Raw genomic sequence first — 21,718 nt, forward strand, 5'->3', positions numbered from 1 at the left:
TGTCGTCGTCCAAGGTTACACGCAACTTTTACTACGCACTAAGAACCAAGCACGATGCGTGGTGTGAGAGCAATTTGTAATTTTGTGATTTTGAGGGCATATTGTTAAAACGTTTAGTGAAAAAAGACATTTCGACTAATCTCCCTTAATTCTTTCACAGAGGGAGGGACAGGAAGATGCACGTGGGTGCTTTGCCACCTTTAACTGTGCTAACTACAACGTATTAAACAATAGCTTTTACCCATAAACTATATGTGAACATTCCATTAATTATTTGATAACATCCGTAAAAATATATATGTGTCTAAGTTAGACTCCCTTAATCCCTAATCTTTGATTCGTCCTTCTTTCATATTAGAACGTCTTTGTTTTAGCTTTTAAGATGGTGCTACGTTGACAAATTATCATCTCAAATATGGCCCATTTAACTTTTCAGACCACTTCGAGAATATATTTTTCATGGGTTAAAACTTTAATGGGCCAGCTCGACCCTGTTCTAACTAGAAACATATAATGTATTTCATTCAAAGATATGGCATAAGTGTCCCAAATGTTACAATCATCGACTTATTGACAATTTATCTTTTGAGTAATCAAGAAGACGAATCCTCACAATTAAGTGAACCTAGAATCAACCTTTAACTTTAGACTGTCGTTTCTCTAAGACGAAAAAACCAACTAAAGATAGCAAAGCAAAACCAGAGAAGCAAATAGATGCAATATCGAGTGAAACATGACGTCCGCTTATTCCTTGAATCTTAAACAAGTTTTCGGTCTTCTTATCGTTCGTGGTTTGCCCAAACGCTATCTCTTCATCCTCAGAGCTATAAGCATACACTCGTACAAAATACGTAGCTGTTGGCGTATCTTTTTGAATCTCCCATTTAAACCCTTCAACATTCCTCTCATAAGTTTTGTCATAAATAGTGAATTGACATGTTTTGTCTTTCTTTAAGTTGTCAATCGTTCTTCTCCATTTTCGGTCGACTTGGCTTATTGGTGCGTAACAAAGCTTCACCTTTGTTATTTTGTATGATTCGTCAGTTTGGTTTGTGATAGTTTGGTTCAATCCAAAGGTAACGATTATATTGTCTTCCCCTGCTCTTAAAACTGCAAGTAACATATTTATTCAGTCACTAAAAACCCTTTTTGTTCAATGAAGCACACCACCCGGGTTCAATTCCTGGCTATGCCAAATTGTTCAAAAACGGGAGTGTGACTAGAGAGTGTGCATAATGCGCAATTCACCCAGTATCAGGTCTCGCGCTCGGGAGGCTTTATTACCCGAGGTTTTACCTTCTATGGGGTAGCCAATGTGCTCGTTCATATGAGAGTTTCCTCGCTTAAAAAAAAAAAAAAAAAAAAAAAAAAAAAAAAACCCTTTTTGTGAAAATAACTCTAAGATAGTAGCTAAGAAAAACAATATATAGATACATTACACAATACGAAGAAGCAACTTATTGTCTTTGAATGATTTAAATTTATTTAAATTTATATTATAATTAACAAAAAGAGTTTTTCTTTGTTTATTAAGACAAACTTACACACTCAACATGAATTGTTCGCGGATATGTAATGATATGTCCACTTTTGGATTTAAACACACGAACTCTAAGTTGGAGGGGTTATATCAATACCGCTAGGTTATTGAACCTTTTGGTAAGATGAATTTTTTCTGTTGGTTTGATTCTAATATTCATTTAGCACTCATACGTACCACATAAGCAACTAATCTAGTCAAAATACATAAGATCACGCAAAGACACATGAGATTAGAACGGGTAAACACATATGGTTATGACGAGTAGTTTATTAAGATCTACGCGGTCTAAAATGATATTTCATGACTATTTTTGACTTTTTTTCTGACCACCTCAAAATATGTTACTAGTAATGACTCAGTAGCCTATACTAGTAAAAAGAAACATGAGTTTAAGATGAATGCAATATTTACCTTGACCTTCGGAGGCTGAGGTGACGACAAAAAGAGACTCCGGCAACGATGAGAATAACATATCTCCATTGCTGATTTTTGACAAGAAGAGAATAACAAAAGTTTTGAGCAAAAGAGATTTCATTTTTGAGAAACTGTGAATTTAAGATCTTTATGATAGGATATTTTGAGGAACTGATATATGAATGGTATTAATATTGTAAAGTCAAATTTCCAAATGTAGTGTAAAAGTCAAATTTGTCACCCAAGTTGGCTGTGAGCTTGATAATTCTAAGGCCACAAACATTATATCAATCATAGCCATCAACTATTTGATAATCCGTGTTATATGTTAGAACTAGATTTTAAGAGTTCGTGCGTTTACGACAACTCTAAAAGTAGTTTTCGTAATTGTTACTATTTGTTCAGTATTGTTTGTTGTAGTTTTCGTAATTGTTACTATTTGTTCAGTATTGTTTGTTGTTGATAGCAGTTTAATGACGAAACATTTTAGAAGTATATATTTATTGAAACTATTAAATGTATGGTGACGAATGATGAGTTATGATCTTGTATATCAAAGTGAGTGTTTCCCCAGCAACAATAAAAAGTGAGTTTTTTAGTTAAGCATACAAAATGACATAACATTATCAATTGACATGAGCACGTGCATTGCACAACAGCTCTATAAAATAGTATTCGAAAACGTCATTATTGGTACCGATGAACTATTATTGGTACCGATGAACTGTATGATACAATTAAAATGACGAAACCCTTCATTATCGATGGTATTATAACTCGTGCGTTGCACGGAAACTATAAGTATCCGTTTTGAAAATGTCAAATATATAAAAGTAGCAAAAAAAATATTCATGTGTAGTTTATTTTCAACCTACACTATAAGTTGCAATCACATAAATGACAAAGCTTTAGCCAAAACAATCAGATAAATAACAATGGGTGACCACTGGTCCATTTTCAACCCACACTATACAATACACAATTTCTAATGTTATCAAGATTTCTATTCATCTATCTATTACACCATAAGTCTTTAGCTAAAACACATTACGCTAAAACAAAGACAAAGATACTTAAAATACGAAAGACAATGATTAAGTTAGGAATAAATACGAAAAGTATTCAAACTTACACTTAAATATGAAAAGAAGCGTAGTGAAAGTTGAATCTGGCACCAATATGCAATTGGAGGCTGCATAAGGCCAGGAGGCCCGGCTGCAACAACAACATGAGGCATGGAAGGATTAGTACTTTAGCAGTTGCCCCCCACTCAACTATTGCACCAATAGCGAAAGAAACAATAAGCTGCAATGGTTGTATGGAAGAAAGACTACCTTCAATGTTTTTCATGCAGAATCAACCATTTATCGTATTTTACATCTGCACATAAGCAATAAATCATAAAAATCAACAGCAGTCGTCGAAGATCATAAAAATCTATAGGAGTGTACATGAACCTGAATGTTCAATATGAAGGAGGAGTTAAGAAATATAATAAGCCTTTGAAATTGCATCAAATCTATCCATAAAATCCATATAACTACATATTTTACACATTCATATCTTTATATTGAGACAAACATGTGTATTTTATGAAGTAAAACAGTGTTATAGAATCGTGACCCTACACACAGATGTTGTAACTTTGATATGAAATCCTACCTTCAAATGGGACACATTGGCAAAACAATATAATATTAATTTTTTTTTAAATTTTATATCGTATAAATTCAAGCATGTGTCTGGCCAATCTGACCAGTTTTGACATGAACTAAACTCTACCAAGTTGACACCATTCCAATTTGCCCCGCTAACAAACCTATCCAACCTGCACATTTTAACACCTCAATACAAACAGTAACAATGTAAACAAAACTAAACAGTAAAGGATATTATAGATATATATGGTTGTTTTAGTACATTATCTATAGAATCCATGATACATGCTCACATATAAAACTAATTCCTTAATGTATAAGATGATAATGTGTAAAATTACACAACCCACCGAAGTTGCTATAATCTCACAACGTAATAAGCCTTTAGTGGAGGGCAAAAATTGCTTCAGCCATATCTTTTCGAAAACATAGAAAAAAGTACATCTAAGACATAACCACAAGTAAATGGGTAAAATTGACACCTTCAATTTGAATCTTTATTTCAAGTGAACTGCCACAACCAAATATGAACATTTACACAATCGGATAAACTGAATTGGTTTAAAAAAATATAGACCATGACTATTTCTTATATTGGCAAAAAGATGGGATTTAAGAACCATTAATCAAAATTATATGAATTTTCTATGACATTACCATCTTCAATAACATTCAATCAGTCAACTACTAACATTACAACTATTAACATTACATAATATTATCTAAATTATAATGTAACCCCCTAATTTCGAAAAGCAAGATAAAATGTCTAAAGTTTAAACATACTAAATTAACTTAGGTAGTACCAAGTGTATGTCTAGTGAAATTATCTACTTCCTATTATTGCTAAATCACTCGTTAAAATATGAAAATAAAAAACTTGAAACCAATTTTCAATCATCATCACCTAGACAAAAACTTGATCAGACATCACTAATAGTGAAAGATTAAATTTATATGTGGCAACTTTGACCCATTTACTTACACATGGGACGATTAAAAGGTCCAAATGGGTAACGAGGTTTGAAAGTCTCTCAAAGTCCCTCCTAATCTGATCTTAAATGTAGAAAAAGCTGCACAAAAGTTTCAAATAAACAGGTTAATTAAAAAGCTAAGAATCTGTGACTTGAGTGTCAAACATGAAGTTTCCAAGGTTAAAGTTATTCGAAAACTCCCTCCTGTTTTCAACACAAGTTATAATCTTAATTATGTTAATTATTGTAATTGTTAAGGTAGTCATTTATTTCTTAAAGAATGTTAACTATAAACCTTTCGAAATTGAAAAAAAAAAATTAGAGCTGATAATAGTACCTGAAACATTCGCATTGGAATCTAGAATTGGATCACCAACAGAAACCGAAAAAGTATCAGGCTACTTGTTGATAGAAATTCAACAGGCTACACAAACTACAAGTACATCAAACACCATATATAGATAATCGAACACCATAGCCTCTAAAACGAAATCGATTAGGAATAACAATCTCAAACAAACATATTATGTTACTAACCTGTTGATGAATCATTTAATGTTCATAGTTGATATTGATGGCTATGATTGATATAATAATGTTTTGTTTGTGGCCTTAGAATTATCAACCTCACAGCCAACTTGGGGGAAGACCTTTTGATAATCCGCGTTATATGTTAGAACAAGGTTGTAAAGGTTGTCTATCGATAGAAGAGAATGAGATGGAAATGAAAAAGGTAAAAAATATGAAAAGGAATTGTAAATAAAATAAGGATTTTTCTAAAAAGAATTTAATACATGCATAATTGTTTTGTACATTTTTTAAAACGACCTCAAATAATTACTTTTTTTTTTACGGTGAAAAAGAGAATATTATAAATAACAAACGATAACTTCATCAAAGAAATGAAGAGTATCGATAATACAATGACGGAAACTAGTCGGTCATGAATGACAAATATAAGAAGACTCTGAATTCTAATAACATAAAAGAAAAGGATTTTGATCCCAAATGCAAGCTTGAAGACCATGCACCAATGAAAATCCCAAAAGTGACTTCTTGATAAAACCTCTCTAACGGGAATACAATTTATGAATGCGAGCCAATGAAAAAGTATTATCTTTGAAGGAACGTTATAACCCCAAATAACTTTAGTCCACAAGGGAGAGACGATGTTTCCAGACTACACGATTATAAGGAATGCATCAGCGACTAAGAACGTTGAATTAGGGCCCGCGACCCATATTACTTGCACTGCTTCAATGCCTAAAAACTGACCATGCTCGACACCTGATCATGCTCGACAACAGTAGGTAACCAGAAAGATTTAGCAGCCACCAGCTGCAGTTGAAACACGATAAACAAGGACGGGAAAACATCTTTGAAAATCCGACCATACGTACATATATCATACCAAAAAAAGATGCTTGCCCCGAACCCGATGTTCCACTTCCAAACATACAGGCCTACAAAACTTCATGATGTGCTACATCTTTAACCATCGCTTCATGAATTGCTAAGAATTGTAATTGAAAAGGAATTGACTAATGAACCCGTTATACGATCTCGTGAATTATTACCGAGGTGGCGTGTGTTCGGTGAGGCTAGCCTCATGGTTTGGAGGCTTTAGTAGGCGTTTCCTCATCCGCCTTTTTTTCATAAGAACGTCAAAGTTTTGCAATTCTTCTTTGTAAGTAAGCTTTTTAGACCCGAATTCATGACCTCCTAATTTATTGTTGTTGAGAGAAGATTTTTGCCCAACAACGTGATTGATCTCGCTCGTTGTGTCAAAGAAATCAGAAATATTTGGAACATCGTCAATCCAACTGTGGACTTTGTTTTTGCCACTCTTTTTACCCGCCACTTTTGGTTCAAGAAAAATAGCTTTATTACCAGTTTCGGGTTTACAACGAGTTCTAATTTCATCACATGATTTGCGACAGTCACTACCGATGCATATGTTTTCAGTAGCGTGTGATGAGTTGCAATTTTCATTAACCTTGGCAGCAAATGATACATCAGTATCGATAAACGAAGGGGTTATTTGGGTGAGTTTTTCAGGGCTTTAGATGGGAGTGGAAAGGCTTTTTGGGGAAAAGTAATCGAGGGTAAGATAGTCATTTGAGTTTAACTTAAAAGGTAACTCTTGGGTAATGTGTGGGTCAACAGCCGAAAGGTTGTTCATTAAATTCACATTGTCAGGCACATTTTTCATCTCTTTTGCTTTAAAAAAGTGTCCTTTTAATCTCCTCAGAAACCGAATTGATACCCTATTCCTTTTCCTTTTGAGATAGAACTGCTTTTGTGACGCCCCGTACAAAACCATCGTGTACGGTTCATCATCAACAGGATCATTACAAGGTCAAACACTATATGCTGTTTGAAAACCAGTTTTGCATTCATAAAAAGATAGCGTTTTACAAAAGATAACGTGACACGAAGGTCGTTACAAAGTCATTGTTTGAAAATAACATAAGTTACGAATGCAAAAGAAAAGTTCCATGATTGAGACATCTCTAAGTAATGCAGCGGAAATCTAACACAGCAGGTCCATAACAGCAAGTCTATAACACCAAGACAGCAATTCTAACAGCGGAAGCAACATCGTCTAAGCACCTAAGAAATACACGCTTAAAAGTTAACACGAATGTTGGTGAGCTATAGTTTGTAATCAGTAAAGTAATGTAGACCACGAGATTTTAGTGCTTCAATCAGCAGTTTAAATCAGTATGAAAAGTATATGCTTAATCGTGGGAACCCGGTAACTAGACTTAACGTATGTATATCACCCCTAAAAGTGCACTTGGCGAGTGCGTTTGTCCTCGAAGTATTAAACACCCGTTGTCTGCTAGCGAGACTAGCCCGAGTGGGGTTGTCAAACCCTATGGATCCATATCTAAGATTCGCGTTCACGGTTCAGAAACCAATGAGTAAACGTTACCGAGCTAAGGGGAATCTTTGTGCCGTTATATCACCCACACATATGTAAAGTTTAAGTACTCGTGTCTAGTATGTAAAACGTAAAAAGCGCATGTATTCTCAGTCCCAAAAATAGTAAAAAGTAGTAAAGGGAAGCTATAACTCACAATGAATAAGCAGTAAAAGTCGATACGAAAAGTATGCAGGTAGTAAGTCGGTCCGAAAGGTCGTCAACCTAAGTCAAAGGTCACTAGGTCAGTATGTTGTCCCAATAAGTGTAAAAGTGAATAAATTAAGTTTAAGTGTCATCATCAACATCATCATTATCATCATCATTCATCAACACTAAGGTAAGTTTAACAAGAATAGAGATCGAAACAAAAGGCTGACTTCGGACAACTGTTACGACCTCTATATAAATTGAAAAGACGAGTCAGTGGCCATGGCTCCGTATGTGAGTCCTCTAACGGCTGACCAGTTTTCAGAACCTAACTCGTCTTCGTTTGACCGTGGAGATGGTTTAAGTGCGAGTAGGTCAGAAATTTCAGCACAACGTTATAAAGGCGTAGCGACTTTCGGAAGGCTATAAATCCTAAACCGTATATCAGATTAAGTCGAGGCCTAAACGAAAAGTCATATACTCGAAACGAACTATCTGAAAATTAATTTTCCAGAAGCCCAGGAGTTTTTTCAGACACCAAAAAACAGCAAACAAGTGCTCCGGTGAGATTCTTATTGCTTGATGCTCATCACGGTTCTCATCATTGATGCTTGTAAGCTTCAAGTGTACAACTCTTTGATGTTTTAGCATCACTTTGACCATGGTTCAACCATCAACACACAACTAAGAGTAGAATCTATCATTCTACAAGTTTTGAACATCAAGATTGCCTCTTTATTGCATAAATCCAACAAAGCTTCAACCTTTGTCCATTTTACACAAGTTTATGCATCTCCATCATATGTGATGATGAAGACTTGATCTTTATCATCACAACAAACACAAAAAGGTTCCAAGTAAGTGAGATCTACAATAATAACTTAGATCTCTAGTATTAAGAAAACCCTAAGCTAGAAAGCTTGGATCTTTACAAGATTAATGAGGCCATAAGCTAGAAAGCTAAGATCTTTAACAAAATAATGAAAGTAATGAGACCATAAGCTAAAAAGCTAAGATCTTTAATAAAATAATGAAACCCTAAGCTAAAAAGTTTGGATCTTTAGTGTTCTTGAAGATCCTTAAAGCAAAAGACTAGATCTTCAAGTTACATGAAGATCATAAACACAAGTTTTGATCTTTATAACAATACAAAGAAATCACAAGCTAGATCTAACAAGTAAATGAAGATTCAAAGCTAGAAAGCTTGAATCTTTCATGTTCTTGAAGGATTCAAACCCAAGTTTGAATCTACAAGATATAACAAGATCAAAAGCTAAAAGCTAGATCCATTTAATGATGATGATGATGTCGTGTATATGAAGGGAAGAAGAAGAAAAAGAAAATTTAAAACTTACACTTTTTAGAGTGAGAAAGACTAGAGAGAGAATTAGAGAGTAAGTGTGTGTAATTTGTAAATGAAATCAAGTGTGAAATGAATGGGATAAGCTTGGTATTTATAGAAGGTGAGGGTGTGGGGAGGGTATGGTGGCCGTGGGTTTAGTGGGGGGACAAGGGGGACACCTTTTTGCTTTTTGGTTAATGGTTGTCTAAAGTTGGTGCTTATGTTAGGATCACATGCGACATTAAGGATAATGCTTAACAAAAATGCTAGTATGTTCCCTTTAATAAATGGGCATTTGTCTTTCATTATTATGAGTCACTAACTTATTATAATTGGGCTAATTAAATAGTCCACTAGCTAGTGTAGGGTGGACTAAAGTCCAACAAGGTAGAAAGTCCAACAAGACCAACTAGTGTGCTTTTGTAAATTACTAAGCGTAATTAAGCATACAAAAACCTAAGTAATTGTTATTATAAAATAACAATTAGTATTTTGTAGTCATAATATTCCGATTATGACCAAAGTTAAACGTGTTCACAGTACGCAGTTCGTTCTAAACGTCAAGTGACACCAACGGTCATAAAGGCTTTCGAGGATCAAGTTAAGTACCCTACGTACTTAAAGGAACGTTTAAACATATAAACGAAAGTAATCCACATGTAGTAAGATCCCAGAGTAGAGTATAGCTCAGTACGTACAAATACGCAGTTTCGTGAAAGTACAAAGCACAAAAGCAAGTCAAAAAAGTCGGGTCGTTACATTACCCACCTGTTAATGAAAATTTCGTCCCGAAATTTTAAGCTGAGGTGGATGGTAAAGTTGTGAAGAGGTGGGGATACTTCTGCTTCATCTGATCCTCTCGCTCTCAAGTAAACTCAATTCCTCGTTTTGCATTCCATCGTACTCGGACGATCGGAATCTTGTTGCGTTTCAAGGTCTTGACTTCACGATCCATAATTTTGACAGGTTCTTCCATGAAATGGAGTTTGTCGTCAATCGTAAGCTCCTCGAGAGGTATGACGAGTTCTGGTTCGGCAAGACACTTCTTCAGATTCAACACGTGGAAAGTGGGGTGAACAACACTCAACTGAGTCAGAAGGTCCAAACGGTAAGCAACGGGTCCAACATGCTCCAAGACTTCAAAAGGACCAATGTATCGCTGATTCAACTTCCCACGCTTTCCGAAACGAATTACACCTTTCCAAGGTGCGACTTTCAACATAACGCGATCGCTGATTTGAAATTCGTGATATCCACGTTTAAGGTCGGCATAACTCTTTTGACGATCACGGGCCGTCTTGAGCCTCGCTTGAATTTGGACAATCTTCTCGGTTGTTTCATGGACGAGTTCGGGACCGGTGAGTTGCTTTTCACCTACTTCGGCCCAACAGATAGGAGAACGACATTTACGGCCATACAATGCTTCAAAAGGTGCGGCCTTAATGCTTGCGTGATAGCTGTTGTTGTAAGAGAATTCGGCTCAAGGCAAATGTCTCTCCCAAGCTTTCCCGAAATCAATAACACAAGCACGTAACATGTCCTCTAGGGTTTGAATTGTGTGCTCGCTCTGTTCGTCGATTTGTGGGTGATACACTGTACTCATATCTGGACGTGTTCCCAAGGCTTCTTGTAAAGAACGCCAAAATCTAGAAGCAAAACGGGTATCGCGATCTGAGATAATCGATAAGGGTACACCGTGAAGAGATACAATCTCCTTTATGTATAACAGCGCCAGTCTCTCCATCCTATCAGTCTCCTTCATGGCTAGGAAGTATGCAGATTTGGTAAGACGGTCTACAATAACCCAGATGGTATCATAACCGCCTACCGTCTTCGGTAGCTTAGTGATGAAGTCTATCGTTATTCCTTCCCACTTCCATTGCGGGATTTAGGGTTGTTAAAGTAACCCAGACGGCTTCTGATGTTCGGCTTTGATCTTAGAACAAGTTAAACACTTTCCAACATATGCTGCAACATCCCTTTTAAGGTTTGGCCACCAATATTGAACCTTGTAGTCGTGGTACATCTTACCCGCTCCTGGATGAATCGAATACCTTGACTTGTGGGCTTCGTCTAGAATAAGGCTTCGTAAATCCCCATAACTAGGTACCCAAATTCTTCCGGCAAAGTATCGGAGTCAAGTCTCCTTGACCTCACATCGAGAAATGAAAATGTTCAAGTGCTCTTGAGAAATATTCTCCTCTTTGAGAGCCTCTTCTTGAGCTACGCGGATCTGGCTGTTGAGATTTGTCTGAATGGTGATGTTCAAGGCACGGACACGAAGTGGTACCATTCTCTCCTTTTGGCTCAAGGCATCGGCTACAACATTTGCCTTTCAAGGGTGGTAACAAAGTTCACAATCATAGTCGTTCAACATCTCGATCCATCGACGTTGTCTCATGTTCAGTTGCTTCTGATCAAAGATGTGTTGGAGGCTTTTGTGATCGGTGAAGATAGTACTCTTGGTTCCATACAGATAGTGTCTCCATAGTTTGAGTGCAAAGACAACGGCTCCAAGTTCAAGATCGTGAGTAGTGTAGTTTTGCTCGTGAATCTTCAGTTGTCAGGAGGTGTAAGCAATAACCTTCTTCCGTTGCATCAATACACACCCAAAACCTTGTCGGGAGGCATCGCAATACACAACGAATTCATCACTGCCTTCAGGAATGGATAGAATAGGAGTGGTGGTTAACTTCTGCTTCAGGGTTTGGAATGCCGACTCTTGCTCGGTTTCCCAAACGAACTTCTTTCCCTTATGAGTTAACGCAGTCAAAGGACGCGCAATCAAAGAGAAACCTTCGAAGAATCTACGATAGTAACCGGCGAGGCCTAAGAATTAGAGGATATGAGTAGGAGTAGTGGGGGTTTCCCACTTGCTGATAGCTTCGATCTTTGCGGGATCGACTTTGATACCCTGATCGCTCACGATATGACCAAGAAATTGAACTTCCTTCAACAAAAATTCGCACTTAGAGAATTTAGCATAAAGTTGCTCTTGTCTCAAGAGTTCTAGCACGAGTCAAAGATGTTGCTCATGTTCTTCTTTGCTTTTGGAATAGATGAGAATATCATCTATGAAGACAATAACGAACTTGTCCAGGTACGGTTGCATACGAGATTCATGAGATCCATAAACACGGCAGGTGTGTTGGTTAAATCAAATGGCATCACAAGAAACTCATAATGACCATAACGAGTTCGGAATGCAGTCTTCAGCACATCACTCTCCTTCACCCTCAACTGGTGATAACCGGATCGTAAATCAATCTTGGAGTAGATGATGGATCCTTGCAGCTGATCTAAAAGATCATCAATTCTGGGAAGGGGATACCGATTCTTGATTGTCAACTTGTTCAGTTCACGATAATCAATACACATGCGGAAAGATCCGTCCTTCTTCTTCACAAACAAAAAAGGTGCGCCCCAAGGTGATGAACTCGGTTGGATAAATCTACGGTCTAGCAATTCCTGCAGTTGACTCTGCAACTCTTGCAGTTCGGAAGGTGCAAGTCGATAAGGTGCGCGAGCTACAGGTGCAGCTCCTGGCACTAGGTCGATCTGAAACTCCACTGATCTTGGCGACGGTAATCCAGGAAACTCTTCTGGAAAGACGTCAATTCGTACATCATCCACGCTTTTTTCCTCAGTTTCTAGCTCCTTCACATGTGCCAGAATAGCAAAGCGTCCCTTCTTCATAACCTTTTGTGCCTTAAAGCAACTAATAAGGTTCAACTTTGGACTACATCTATCTCCGTAAACAATCAGAGGCTCACCATCTTCGCTGGTATACGAAGAATCTTCTCACCACAGATAACTTCGGCTCTTACTTTGGTCAACTAATCCATACCGACAATCAATCAAAGCTTCCTAACTTGATGGGTATTAGATCAATCTCAAAATCTACTCCGGATAGGTTGATAATACCTCCTCGGCCAATTTGGTCAACTTTCTCATGTTTTTCATTGGCTACCTCAACCAACATACTCTCCTTGAAAGGCAATAACGACCAATCTATCTTAGAGCAAAAGTATCCACATACATAACTCCTATTGGTACCAGTATCAAACAGAACAGAAGCTAATAGGTTATTGATAGTGAATGTACCTGTAACCAAGTCAGGATTCTCGCGGGCATCTCGTACGTTCATGTTGAAGGCTCTTCCACGTGCTGGCCCACCATCCTTCTTCTTGTTAGGACATTCATTCCTGAAGTGGCCCTGTTGTCCACACTCATAGCACTTCCTTGGTCCATTTGGGTTTGTCCTCACAGCTGGGGCGGTGCTCTTACAGTCTCTGCCGATGTGTCCAATTCTCTTGAACTTCTCACACACTGCGTTGCAGTATCCAGTGTGATGCTTGTAGCATCTCTTACACTAAGGAAGGGTACCTTTATAGTTAGGATTTGAGCTAGGATTCGGGTTCGGGTTCTTCTAATCGTTGTTCCCTTTGAAATTCTCATACCTCTTAGTCGGGTTCTGGTCAAAACCTTTTCCCTTGTTTTCGTCCCACTTACGTTTCCCATTACTATCTCCCGATTCTGATTTCGTCTTCTCTGGCTCTTGGCGGGTAATTTGATTCATTAGGGTGTGCGTCATATGCATAGCTTCTGGGACATTCGATGGTTTTGATGAAATGACATTTCCTTGAATGTCCTTGGGGAGTCCCCACAGATACCTCTCCATCCGCTTGTACTCTGAAGTAACCATTGTGGGGCACATCAAAGCTAACTCCAAGTACCTTCGGTTATAGCCATCAAGATCAGTTCCTACAACTTTCAGTTCCCAAAACTCCGCTTCCATTTTCTGAATTTCGGTTCTGGGGCGGTACTCCTCGATCATGGCACTCTTAAACTCTTCCCATGGTGTAGCGTAAGCTTCGTCGATTCCTCGCGCCTGGGCGAGCGTATTCCACCAAGTCAAAGCGCCATCTGATAAAGTACAGGATGCGAACTTAGTCTTATTCCCCTCGGAGCAGTGACTCACACGAAACACAGATTCCAACTTCTCAAACCATCTCGTCAGCCCAACTGGCTCTTCTGTTCCGCTAAAATTGTGGGGCTTGCAGCTCTGGAACTCATTGTAAGTACGCCCGTTATGAACAGCTGGGTTAGCCGGTGGAGCTGGAGCAGGGTTGGCATTCGCTATAGCTGCGGCAACTCGAGTAGCTATCATCTCCTCGATCTGAGCTGTGGTGCGGATTTCTCGCGGACCTCTTCCATTAGCAATCAATCTTCCAAACAAAAATTTCGACTTAAGTTAAAATCCCACAATCGGTAACGTCATAGCAGAAGGTAAATAGTACGGAAACAACACAACACGCGATAACTAAGCATGGCAACAAGCAGCAGGTAGCACAAAAGCCAACATGTAATAAAACGCCGTACAACAATTAAGCAGCAGTAATTCCATACATAATAAGAAAGTTGCATACAATGGCATGAGGTTTGTACATTACATTAATGAAAAACAGGAAACTACAAACGGAATACATAAGAAAATCTAATACAATAGTCCTAGGGCGAAGGTGGGTAAATGATGTCCATCAGGTGGGACATCTGGTCCTCGAGCTCAGTTACCCGGGCACGGAGGGTATGCACTTCCCTCGTCAGTTCCTCGACGACAGGAGATGCTGGTGGGGCAGGTGGTGTAGATGGTGCAGATGGTGCAGATGGTCCAGATGATGTAGATGTAGACGGCACAGTGCGGGCGGTCTTACGCACGAATAGATCGGCGGGATACGGTACGACCCGCTTACGGGCTGTGACCCTAACCAACTGTCCACGTGCATCCACGAACGGTCTTCCTCCATTAATCCATGGGATAACAGTACCATCGAAACGATACCGCTTCTTCGGTGGGGTAGAAGGCGGCTGCATGGGCTCCTCCTCAGGGTCCTCCTCAGAATCCTCCTCGCTGGAGTCGTCGAATGATGATCCTTCTGAATCGTCGGAAGGAAATGCAGGATCATCGCGGGCGGGAGAAAGCGTCTGACCGGTAGTCATAAGTAGATATCTTCTTGGTGGAATCGGTACAACACTTTCATCAGCGGTGCGTCTAGCCCAATGTCCATGCTCGTTACGGAAAGGACAATCTCCATTTCCCCCAAGGATCACAGCATCACCGGAATGGTACTGTGGCTCCAGGAGTCTAGGGCTAGGTGGTGCGAGAATCATCTCGGGATCCTCGTCTCCGTCTGAGACGTCCATTAGGTCAAGCACGAGTCCACTATCTCCAGAAGGCAAATCGCCAGAGTCGTCGAAGGGTGGCGGTGAGTCAGCAACAATAGTAGGCGAGGCAACAATCGTCTCTGAGTCACTCTCAAAGTCAAAGGTCATGGGCAGCATGTCTGACATCTGAACAAGGAAAAATAAACTTTTCCATGTTAGTAAGACATATAGCAAGCACGAAATCAGGCACTACAGCAACCTAGATCGTCTACCATAGTACATAGCATGGCAATAACAACCGTACTAAACAAAGTAACATTCAATCGAAAGCAGATAGTAGTATGCAGTAACGAGGATAAGCAATAGCATACAGCAAGTTCACATAGCAGTAAGGGTAAGCAGTAGCATGCAGCAAGATCATACGGCAGTATAAATAAGAAGTAACATGCAGCAGTAGTAAGCAGTAACAAGTAAACGAGCAAGTTGTAGATTAGTCCTATTAGCGAATCCTACTCTAGACTCACTAATGCAAACTAATTCCTTACAACCAATGCTCTGATACCAAATGTGGCGCCCCGTACAAAACCATCGTGTACGGTTCATCAACAACAGGATCATTACAAGGTCAAACACTATATGCTATTTAAAAACCAGTTTCATATTCATAGAAAGATAGCGTTTTACAAAAGATAACGTGACACGAAGGTCGTTACAAAGTCATTGTTTGAAAATAACATAAGTTACGAATGCAAAAGAAAAGTTCCATGATTGAGACATCTCTAAGTAATGCAGTGGAAATCTAACACAGCAGATCCATAACAGCAAGTCTATAACACCAAGACAGCAATTCTAACAGCGGAAGCAACATCGTCTAATCACCTGAGAAATACACGCTTAAAAGTCAACACGAATGTTGGTGAGCTATAGTTTGTAATCAGTAAAGTAATGTAGACCACGAGATTTCAGTGCTTCAATCAGCAGTTTAAATCAGTATGAAAAGTATATGCTTAACCGTGGGCACCCGGTAACTAGACTTAACGTATGTATATCACCCCCTAAAAGTGCACTTGGCGAGTGCGTTTGTCCTCGAAGTATTAAAAACCTGTTGTCTGCTAGCGCGACTAGCCCGAGTGGGGTTGTCAAACCCTATGGATCCATATCTAAGATTCGCATTTACAGTTCGGAAACCAATGATTAAGCGTTACCGAGCTAAGGGGAATCTTTGTGTCGTTATATCACCCACACATATGTAAAGTTTAAGTACTCGTATATAGTATGTAAAACGTAAAAAGCGCATGTATTCTCAGTCCCAAAAATAGTAAAAAGTAGTAAAGGGAAGCTATAACTCACAGTGAATAAGCAGTAAAAGTCGATACGAAAAGTATGCAGGTAGTAAGTGGGTCCGAAAGGTCGTCAACCTAAGTCAAAGGTCACTAGGTCAGTATGTTGTCCCAATAAGTGTAAAAGTTCATAAATTAAGTTTAAGTGTCATCATGAACATCATCATTATCATCATCATTCATCAACACTAAGGTAAGTTTAACAAGAATAGAGATTGAAACAAAAGGCTGACTTCGGACAGCTGTTACGACCTCTATACAAATCAAAAAAGATGCATAGTCAGTGGCCATGGCTCCGTATGTGAGTCATCTAACCGGTGACCAATTTTCAAAACCTAACTCATCTTCGTTTGACCGTGGCGACGGTTTAAGTGTGAGTAGGTCAGAAATTTCAGCACAATGTTACAAAGGCGTAGTGACTTTTGGAAGGCTATAAATCCTAAACCGTATATCGGATTAAGTCGAGGCCTAAACAAAAAGTCATCTAATCGAAACGAAATATCTGAAAATCAATTTTCCAGAAGCCCAGGAGTCTGGTCAGACCCCAAAAAACAGCAAACAAGTGCTCCGGTGAGATTCTTGGTGCTTGATGCTCATCACGGTTCTCATCCTTGATGTTTGTAAGCTTCAAGTGTACAACTCTTTGATGTTTTAGCATCACTTTGACCAAGATTCAACCATTAACACACAACTAAGAGTAATTTCTATCATTCTACAAGTTTTGAACATCAAGATTGCCTCTTTATTGCATAAAATTCAATAAAGCTTCAACCTTTGTCCATTTTACACAAGTTTATGCATCTCCATCATATGTGATGATGAAGACTTGATCTTTATCATCACAACAAACACAAAAAGGTTCCAAGTAAGTGAGATCTACAATAATAACTTAGATCTCAAGTATTAAGAAAACCCTAAGCTAGAAAGCTTGGATCTTTACAAGATTAATGAGACCATAAGCTAGAAAGCTAAGATCTTTACCAAAATAATGAAAGTAATGAGACCATAAGCTAAAAAGAAAAGATCTTTAACAAAATAATGAAACCCTAAGCTAGAAAGCTTGGATCTTTAGTGTTCTTTAAGATCCTTAAAGCCAAAGACTAGATCTTCAAGTTACATGAAGATCATAAACACAAGTTTTGATCTTTATAACAAAACAAAAAAATCACAAGCTAGATCTAATAAGTAAATGAAAATTCAAAGCTAGAAAGCTTGAATCTTTCATGTTCTTGAAGGATTCTAACCCAAGTTTGAATCTACAATATATAACAAGATCAAAAGCTAAAAGCTAGATCCATTTAATGATGATGATGATGTCGTGTATATGAAGGGAAGAAGAAGAGAAATAAAATTTAAAACTTACACTTTTTAGAGTGTGAAAGACTAGAGAGAGAATTAGAGAGTAAGTGTGTGTAATTTGTAAATGAAATCAAATGTGAAATGAATGGGATAAGCTTGGTATTTATAGGAGGTGAGGGTGTGGGGAGGGTATGGTGGCCGTGGGTTTAGCAGGGGATAAGGGGGACACCTTTTTGCTTTTTAGTTAATGGTTGTCTAAAGTTGGTGCTATGTTAGGATCCCATGCAACATTAAGGATAATGCTTAACAAAAATGCTAGTATGTTCCCTTTAATAAATGGGCATTTGTCTTTCATTATTATGGGTCACTAACTTATTATAATTGAGCTAATTAAATAGTCCACTAGCTAGTGTAGGGTGGGCTAAAGTCTAATAAGGTAGAAAGTCCAACAAGACCAACTAGCGTGCTTTAGTAAATTACTAAGCGTAATTAAGCATCTAAAAACCCAAGTAATTGTACTTATAAAATAACAATTAGTATTTTGTAGTCATAATATTCCGATTATGACCAAAGTTAAATGTGTACACAGTACGCAGTTCGTTCTAAACGTCAAGTGACGCCAACGGTCATAAAGGCTTCCGGGGATCAAGTTAAGTACCCTACTGTGACGACCCGAAAATTTTTGACCAAATTTAAACTTAATCTTTCTATGTTTCTGACACGATAAGCAAAGTCTGTATTGTTGAAATCTTAAAAACTTTGAACTATGTTTAATATATTCAATTGACCTTCGACCATTCCCGACGATTCACGAACAATTATTGTAAATAAATATGTATATAAATATATATAAATATGAGTTTATATAATAATTTGAAATAATAAAATACAATTTAATCCACAGAGTTAAATATGTAAAAATATATATACAAGATAAAAAGTTGTTATATTAACATTACTATTATTACTTTCACTATTGCTGATATTAATAACAATATATTTTTATCTTTATTATTGTTATAATTATAATTTTAAGGTTATAATTATCAAAATAAAGATGTTAAACATAACTATTATAATAAGAATGTTTAAAATTATAATTTTAGTTATTATTATGATTATTATTACTTATTATTGTTATTATGTTAATGTTAATAAATATTATTAACATTTTGTGATTTCTAAGTAATATCATTAAGTACTATCAGTAAAAATTATTATCGTTAGTAATATCATTATTATAATTAGTAGTAAAGTTATGATTTTAATTATTATTAGTATATTATTATTATTATTATTATGATTTTTATTATTATTATTATTATTATTATTATTATTATTAATATCCTTATTATTAATTCTATTATTATTATTATTATTACTAATTTAATAACAGTATTATAATTATTTATATATAATTGTTAACTCCTAATATTGATTAAGATTAATATATAAAGAACAGTTACAGAATCAGATTTGTTATACATCCACATCGAGGCTTTATTCAAATTATTTTGGTCTCCTAGTTTGTTAGAGGTACCAATCAATTTCATGTTTGCTTTTCATGATATCCCGTGACTTGAGGTAGTAAATCGATAATTAGTGCTGTTTTACTCACAAACAAACACATCCACTTGTCTCCTATTTTTTTCACTTTCTGTTACACATCTATATCTATCATAATCTATCTAATATCTATCTTATTTTACATATACACATACATATGATACATTCAAGGATATCAACCCATTTCTCATATCATCTTCTTCATTACGACAACACCTATCTCTCTCACTTCTTCTTTCTATTTTCTTTTTCGTGAACTATCATCAACAACCACAGCCTCCCCCACCTTCAATCTCATAACCACAACCTCTAACACCTTCAAACTGCCAATCTTCGAAATTAATTTGCAAACATCGATGGGTTGTTGTTTTCTTGGGTTTATAATTCAAACAAGAACCAAATCCACCACATGTAACCGTAACGGTTTAATGTTTCTGTTCTCAATCAAACAACACCCACAAACTCGTCACTTATTCCTGTTTTTGCCCAACATTGAAACCATCATGATAACTATCATACACCACCATCACCACCGTGAGACCACTTAGCAAACTTCAAACAACCACCAACCACCATCTTCTCTCTTCTCCATTTTCTTGACTTCTCTCATTTGTGAACAAACCACAACCATCTCTTGGGTTTGTTTTGCCTCCGTGACCTTTCACTACCAAGGATCCACCACCACCGGTTACTTTCAACACCACCACAGGCTTCTGTTGTTTTGTAAAGCACCATCACAAAACCTGCAACTTGTATACTGCAATTGAAACTACTATGAACCTGTCTTCTGTTTCACGATCACTAAACCCACCTGAAATCACAATTCAATACTACAACACTTGTTTTCTTTTCTTTCGTTCACTGTCTCGAATCAAGAACAGCAGTCGCTGTTTTATTGTTGCTGCTACTACTCGTTATTTTTTTTATGCTGTTGGAGTTAAATCACGATGATAAATATTGATGCAGTGAGATAATGATAAAGATGAGTGAATGATGATGAGAAAGTAAAAGGGACGTTTTTTTTCTCCTTGGATTCTAATAATCCACTTGCAAATAAACAAGACAGGCTGTGGCCAATTGATTGAGTTTGTCCCTTTTTGTTATACTGAAAATTTCCCTTTTCTCTTAAACATATCTGTTAAACAAATAGGCTGGTGAAATTCCATAAGTAGAACTAGGCTACCGATTTATTGGGCTTCTCGATTGCGGCTCACTTTTATTTTCTGATTCATCCGAGCAAAAAGAAACCGGAATCCATGGTGTTTTTACTGCTGTTACAATGACTCACTTCTGCTACAGCAATGTTTTGTCTACGTGGATTTACAACGATTGTCTCCACTTCTTTATCAATCAACAAGCCAAAAACCGAACCATATTACTAGTCTGCTACTCGATTCTGTTTATATAACAACCTCTCATGAATCAATAAATGGGCTTGGGAAAATTGTTAATTGGGCTACAAGGATGTTATGTTGGACTCAAGTTAAGCTAACCCACTTGTTCTAAGAAAAGGTAGATTTATTATTAATACATGTTAATGTTATTAAAATTATTGTTATAAATATTATTATTATAGATATTAATATTAGGATGAATTATGATTAAAGTTAAATTATAATGATGAACTAGATTAGTTATGACTGAATGATGATAATGTTAATTCGGATGATGATGAATGACGAGAACGATTAAATGATTATGTGATAATGATGATTATGATCATAAAGATGATAACAATAGAAAACGAAAATGATAATAATAGAAGTTAGGGTGATGATGATCACTAAATGGGTTTGGTCATGATTAATAGTGATGAGATGATGAAGAAGATGAAGGAAACAGAAATACATATTAAAGGAATTAAAATCCTTAACTAAACAGAAAGTAAGCAACGAAGTGATGGTTTAGAGTGTTTGTGTTGAATGAGAGGTCACAGGTTCGAGCCCGGTCTTGGACATTTTATTTTTATTATTATTATTATTATTATTATTATTATTATTATTATTTTTTGAAAACTTTTAAAGGTAGTCTTATTATTATAATTATAATTATTATTATTATAATTATTATTATTATTATTATTATTATTATTATTATTATTATTATTATTATTATTATTATTATTATTAAGTATTAAGTATTATTATCAAAACTATTATTTTTATCATCATTATTATTAAACTTATCATTTTTATTAAAAACTACGATTATTATTAAAAGTATCATTTTTTTTAATTAAAACTATCACTTTATTATTATTATTAGTAATAGTACCATTATTATCATTATTATTATTATTATTATTATTATTATTATTATTATTATTATTATGATTAGGATT

At 36.6% G+C, this 21,718-nt stretch overlaps 1 protein-coding gene and 1 long non-coding RNA gene across 3 annotated transcripts; both read right to left on the reverse strand.

Annotated features, from left to right (window-relative positions):
* Positions 1-494: 494 nt before the first annotated feature.
* Positions 495-2,131, reverse strand: LOC139897640 (high-affinity nitrate transporter 3.1-like). The gene is made up of 2 exons (XM_071880336.1): positions 1,955-2,131; positions 495-1,110 (listed from the first exon to the last, which is right to left on the reverse strand). Exons 1-2 carry the CDS (start codon positions 2,076-2,078, stop codon positions 632-634), a joined length of 603 nt encoding a protein of 200 aa, XP_071736437.1. The 5' UTR covers positions 2,079-2,131; the 3' UTR covers positions 495-631.
* A 2,305-nt stretch (positions 2,132-4,436) lies between these two features.
* LOC139898338 (uncharacterized) lies at positions 4,437-5,267 on the reverse strand. 2 transcript variants are annotated; one of them, XR_011776979.1, is made up of 3 exons: positions 5,127-5,267; positions 4,927-5,013; positions 4,437-4,688 (listed from the first exon to the last, which is right to left on the reverse strand). It is a non-coding gene; the product is annotated as an uncharacterized lncRNA (long non-coding RNA). The 2 variants fall into 2 exon arrangements; XR_011776978.1 differs by having other exon boundaries at positions 4,927-5,022.
* Positions 5,268-21,718: the final 16,451 nt, after the last annotated feature.

The sequence above is a fragment of the Rutidosis leptorrhynchoides genome, chromosome 3, assembly GCF_046630445.1.
Source record: "Rutidosis leptorrhynchoides isolate AG116_Rl617_1_P2 chromosome 3, CSIRO_AGI_Rlap_v1, whole genome shotgun sequence".
NCBI lineage: Eukaryota > Viridiplantae > Streptophyta > Magnoliopsida > Asterales > Asteraceae > Rutidosis > Rutidosis leptorrhynchoides.